This window comes from Onychostoma macrolepis, chromosome 10, assembly GCF_012432095.1.
Source record: "Onychostoma macrolepis isolate SWU-2019 chromosome 10, ASM1243209v1, whole genome shotgun sequence".
In the NCBI taxonomy this organism is placed as follows: domain Eukaryota; kingdom Metazoa; phylum Chordata; class Actinopteri; order Cypriniformes; family Cyprinidae; genus Onychostoma; species Onychostoma macrolepis.
In genome coordinates, this window is record NC_081164.1 from 2,718,037 (window position 1) to 2,724,037 (window position 6,001).

General features: G+C 39.7%; 1 protein-coding gene across 3 annotated transcripts; it reads right to left on the reverse strand.

The window, feature by feature from the left end:
* Positions 1-1,958: 1,958 nt before the first annotated feature.
* Positions 1,959-6,001, reverse strand: nfil3 (nuclear factor, interleukin 3 regulated). 3 transcript variants are annotated; one of them, XM_058789383.1, is made up of 2 exons: positions 5,823-6,001; positions 1,959-3,754 (listed from the first exon to the last, which is right to left on the reverse strand). In XM_058789383.1, the coding sequence occupies exon 2, from the start codon at positions 3,630-3,632 to the stop codon at positions 2,226-2,228; it is 1,407 nt and encodes a 468-aa protein (XP_058645366.1). In that variant the 5' UTR covers positions 3,633-3,754; positions 5,823-6,001; the 3' UTR covers positions 1,959-2,225. The 3 variants fall into 3 exon arrangements, with proteins under 3 accessions (XP_058645366.1, XP_058645367.1, XP_058645368.1); XM_058789384.1 differs by lacking the exon at positions 5,823-6,001 and adding an exon at positions 4,997-5,263; XM_058789385.1 differs by lacking the exon at positions 5,823-6,001 and adding an exon at positions 4,539-4,949.

Here is a 6,001-nt window from a genome sequence, read left to right on the forward strand (position 1 = left end):
CATTTAGCATACGCGACTTACAAATCTAGTATTTTGGCGTATGATTCCTCACAAGAGCCAACAACACCCTGCTGAAAAACACAATAGAAAATGTAATGGTTTTAATGGGAATTGTATTGGTTTTAATGGAAATTATAATGGTGTCTACTGGTATGTGATGGATTCTATTGGTGGGATGTTAAGTTCTATTGGAAAAATGCCCAAAACACACTACAAAAAGGAATTTTGTAATGGTTTTACTGGGAAAAGCAAATGGTTTATATTAATGGAAACCATTGGAATTTCTGTGATGGTTTCTACTGGGCTTCTATTGTTTTTTTAGCAGGGCATGCATAGTACAATGTCAAGTATATACGGTAGTATGCAAATTTTCCTCATTATTTGCAAACCTGTAAGACTAACCAGGTTATACTGCCTAGAGAGTGTTATAGATTCTCCCTCCGCAAGGAAAAACATGGTTTGCATCAATACCAGTGCATTTTATAGCAACAGACCATTGAAGAGACATTTGGAATCCAAAAGTGTCTGTTCTCCTATTCTGCCTTTGTTAATAATTTGTACAGTCAATGGTAATTAATTATATTTATATTAATTTTAAATATAAGTAAATCTGGTTTCCTGAAGCAAAAACCAGTTGAGAACCACCACTGGTTGAAGGCCCAGTTTAGGCTGATTATCAAAAGGACATCGATTTTTCATGTTTTTAGTTTTCTTTTTCTTTTTTTTAGTTTATTTCATTTATTTAACTGGGACCATGCATGTTTTACCAGAGTTAGCTATAAAGCTAATTTGCATATGCAGTCCCTGGGTACAAAATTACAATACTCCGTCATCATACGCAATACCATACATACAATATCACATCAAACTCAGTGATCACATATTTGGTTTTCCTTAAGCCATACTTTGAGTGTAGTTTCAACAATACAAAATGTTGTACACTCTAATATAAACAGGTACTGAAGTCCATCTTTCTGCTGCTCTACCTGAAAAATTTGATTGTCCAAAGACCGTTTTCTTAAATTTAGTCGAACAGTCACCTCTAACTGATAACCTAGTCTCCCTAATTTTGTCCTTGCAGAAAGTCACACATTGTTTCATTTTGCTATTAATGTTTAAACATTAGGTATACATTTCTATGAATCCTGTATCTATGATGCATTATAAGGATAGTCTTAACACATTAAAATATATGCATAATGTATTATAAGGCTCATATCTTGACATTGGTAAAGATCTCCATATTATTTGACTAAATCTTAACAGTAGTTGGGGTGGTTGTTCAGATTTGAGTATTTGATCAATTTTACCTATGTGGTAGTTCAACTCATGCTAGACTTTTTACATCTGAAACAATGCAGTATAACTGTGTTGATATTATAATAAATACAACAAATGTGCAATATAAATCATTCATGATATATTCTGTTTAAAAGACTTACCTGTTACTTATTTACTTAAGGCAGACAAAGACCACATAAATATTATGACAACATTATAAAGCCATTTGGATGTTTAAAAGAAGGCTCCGCTCATAAAATGTGATAAGCTATTGCGTAGATCTTAAACCATCATGACATAAGCTTATAAAACATTATGAGAACTATAATTCTTTGTGGCTTACAGTGTGTTCATTGTGTGTTGTAAATCACCATTTTTTAAAAAGCTATAACCAAAAATAGGTAAGTATTATAATGTATTATAACTGTTATTACAATTATTCATGAGATGATTCACCATATAAGGCATTGTGCAATCTTAAATGTTATTTGCTCACTTATACACTGCATTAATGAGCACTCAGAATTATTGAGTATATCTGTTGTTGTTATATTCTATAGCTACAGTTGGCGAGTGTGACCTTTTTAGTTATTTCCTCAGAATATGTAATATTCAAGAGTTAATATTCTTGTAAAAGTTTTGCTAAATAAGCAAGGAAGATGGAAAAGACTCAAGTATTTCAGTGCTTGCATTTATTGTAAACAAAAGAGAACATACAATGTACAATAAATTGAGAAGTTAACATTAGCAGTAGCCCAATTTTTGGTCTACAAATGGAGTCATCAAGAAGACACGCCAAACTACAACAGTAAGTGCACAAAACACCATTCTTCTCAATGAAGTGCAGCTCTTTGACACCATAACAACCGCACAGTGCAGTAGCGAACACAGTGGAAAACAGGCGTTGTGCAAATAGAGGGAACTTAGTTTCAGAAAAATCCTTTTCATAATGAGTCAATTTCAGTAGTGCTTTTCGTGGACTCGATAACAGACGCTTGCTGTTTAGTAATCAGTCTTTTCAAGGAGGCCACTTCTGCCGACAGATCAGCAATGCCCTGTTTCAAGTACAAGTTCTCAGAATCGGAGCTAGCATACGAGTCGCTTTTAAGGTCGGCGATGAGTTGGTTAGGCATAGGTCTCGGTGAGTCTGGACAGTGCCGGTGTTTGCAGTTAGTTGGTTCCTCCGGGTGATCTTTGTGCCATTCCTTCGGCTGCTGACCCCAGTCCTGAACATCAGTCATCTGGAAGGACATCGGGCTTAGAGATGACTGAATGTACTCGGGTGAAACGTACCGATTCATTTGGTAGCATCTACTTGCAGACATGTCAATGGGAAAGGAGGACTTGCCAGATGATTCATAGTCGGGATCAATAGCCTCCACTTTGATCTGGATGGCCCGGGCTTTGATCCTCAACTTGTGGGGCAAAGCTGAGGCACTGGCATCTGGCACTTTGAGGGTCGACACAATCACACTCTGTGAATCGGCCCTGGGTGGAACCGGACCCTTCGGGACCTGCTGTTCATCCTCTCCATCTGAGGACTTGCTTACAGCCCCGTCATCACCGTCAGATGTTCGTGGCGAATTGCTAGACGATCTGGCGATTTGCAAGAACGACGATGGCTGGGAGTAGCTCCCAGGGAAAGGGCTGCTAAGGTAGTTCCTGTACAGTTCATATGGACTTGCCCTGTCCTTGGCATATCTGCCGGTTTCCAGGGTTTCTTGTTTGATGCTGTCAGGGGTTCGGGATATATTTATAAGTGGGCTCCCCTGGGTGACCATACTTGAGTCGGATCCATCGGACAAGGCGCTGTGAGGTGAGTGCTTGATGACTGATATGTGGCTGCTGGTTAAACGCGCTGGCTCGAGCTCACTTGGGTAAGAACCCTTGGCGGCACTGGCTGGGATAAGTTCCTGATAGAGTGCAGCAGTGGAACTGGAAATGTTCTGCACCTCCTGAGCGTAAGTCGCTGAGCTCACTAAGCCAAACCTGAGTTTAAGCGACAGAAGCTCGGCTTTCAGCGATGCGTTCTCTTCCCCGAGGGCCATGAGCTTGTTCTCCAGAACCATGTCGTTGAGTCGGCGCTTTTCTCGTGAACGTTTGGCTGCTTCGTTGTTCTTGCGCCTCCTTTCCCAATATAGGTTGTCTTTCTTCTCGTCTGGTATGAACTCGCGTTTTCTGCGACAGGTGGTGGACTTGTTCTTAAAGGGCATGGTGGACAGCTTGTGGTTAATCAGGTCCCTGTCTGTCCCTTGCAAAGCCACTGCCAGCACCAAGGCATCCTCTCCACTGTAGGGCCCAGTGCACGAGGGCTCCTTCTTAATGGCTTGCATATTACACAATGTGGTCATCAAGATTGCATAAGCTCATTAGTTGACTCTGGTTTTAAGTAGACATTTCATCGTAGACCAAGTGCTATAGAAGTCATGTGTCCTCTTTTGTGAAGTCAGTTCCAGAGAATTTTGTAATGGATCTGGTGAGATGAAAACAGAGACACATTAGACACCCCAATCAAAAAAGTGTCCCCATATTTTGATACGGTTATGAATATAACTAAAGAGCTGCTTTATCGCTCACAAAGGATAGAAGACATTTGCAACTTCTTTTTCCTACAATTGGTTGTATGTAAATATCCAACTCATCCAGCAAACTTTTTGTTTTCTGGCTTATAAAGTATCCCATTACTGTGAGAGACCGCTGTAACCGTGTCAGAATGAATCGCCAACTATTTCAAATGTTTTTGCAAACCCGTTTGACCGATTAGATCAGAGTGAATCATTCGCGGTCTGACATCTGTAGTTCTGATCATAAACAGCTGATAGAAAACGCACTGGACGTGATTGCTGAAAAGCCTGAAATATTATCATCAGGGGAAATTATTTTTAGCGAAGAGAGAAAAGTAACAGCGTGCACAGTGTTTCTATTTTTAAAAAAGACGGACAGGAAATATTAAAAGTTTTACATCGTGATGTCACACAAGTCGAAACGTGACTATTAAAACATACAGTAATCTTCAAATTATGCTCTGCCCCATTATGTCACCATTTTTGAGGCGGGTCGCATGCTCAAAGTAATGCAACAGCTAGCTCACGCTTTCAAACGCATAATGTAGTTAACACTAATATAATGTAGTCGTGATTACATTAAAATCTGGCAACCCTTTCAAAGAAGTACGGTATTAGTTCACAACGTTGCAGGAGACCGATTTGGAGACCTGACAATGACCTTTAGCCTGCAGATCAAACAGCTGGAATTACCTCATCTAAACCTGGCTGAGGCCATAAACTTAAGTTTTCTGTAGTAACTTAGCAGTGCGCTCGATCATAACACTATTAACAGACTGTAAACACAGCCAGGCTTGAACTTAGGCTCCAGTATAGGCGCAGACTACAGCGCAGGGAACAAAGGAATGCGACCAGCCAGCATCACACGTGGCTGAACAGAGACGAATTAATCAATATAAGGGCGCTAGAAAATGCGACTGAAACATCTCGCAACTCGACAATCAAGGGCTTGTATTATTTTTGCTATAATGGTTCATGGCGACACACTTTTTTTTTAATTGAAACAGAGACTACATGTGAGTGTTATGGTTTTCGGATGCATGGCTGCGTCTCCAAGGAATAATAAAAAGATGGCTACAACAAAGTTGGCTGGCGTGAAGTGATACGTTTACGCTTAAATCGGGTTTAAAATGCGTATACACATGCCATACCCTTGCTGTGTTGTTATTTGACAGGCCTTTAATGCATTCACCCCATCCCGACACAGCCACTCCGGACAGTCTGATCTGTGCGCGTGAAACATTAACCTTAGCCATACATTAAAGATAGGCCTATCGGTTTTTACAGATAGTCAGAATAAATAACCGCTATCGCTGGGCATTAATCAACAGCTCGTTTCTGATGTCGTGCCGTTGCAGTCTTTTTGTCAGAAGTGTCCCAGCTTCCGTTATTGTGCAAGGACTGTAAGATGATCAGTCACTGTTACACAATAAATGCAAACAAGCGTTCGTTTTTGAACGGAGAGAAACGGAAATTCTTGTACATATTATTAACGTTTAGCCTACTATTAAAGCAACTGCAAAATTTTGTACGAATGCAACACAGATCTATATTTAATATCATTTTATGTTAAATTATATTAAATTGCATAAGGTCTAAATGTATCATGTATTGACCATGGGAGCCTGATACACCCACCCACGATGAATAGTGGGTCACTGTGCCACCCCTTCTCCCAATGCCCCTATTATGTTTTGATTTTCAAAAATATCATACAAGTAATGTGCGGTACAAAAATATGGCACTGTACAAGTAACAATAATCCATAAGCGTTTAGATTAAACACTAAAACATGTCTGCACTGACATGATGTTGTGCGAAAAATAAGTATGGCGCACATATTGAAAATAGAGCACGTTGAAAGTTGCCTTACTGTATTAATCTGTTATAACCCATATACCGGCTACCGGTTGAAACACCCCAAACGAGCCCTATCCGTTTCATGTAAGCCTCACGGTAAAAGAAGAAAGCATTTACCTCTTATAAGCAAAGGTCCAAATAGATGGATAAATAATGCATATAAAAACATTCAAAGCGACCAGAAGTGTTTCATCAGCAGTAATAAAATCCCATCTGGAAATAATACTTGTGTTTCTCCTGCGTTTTCCTGCCGGAGTGACTGCTGCCTCATGGATCTGTGTTAGTAGGTCACTACA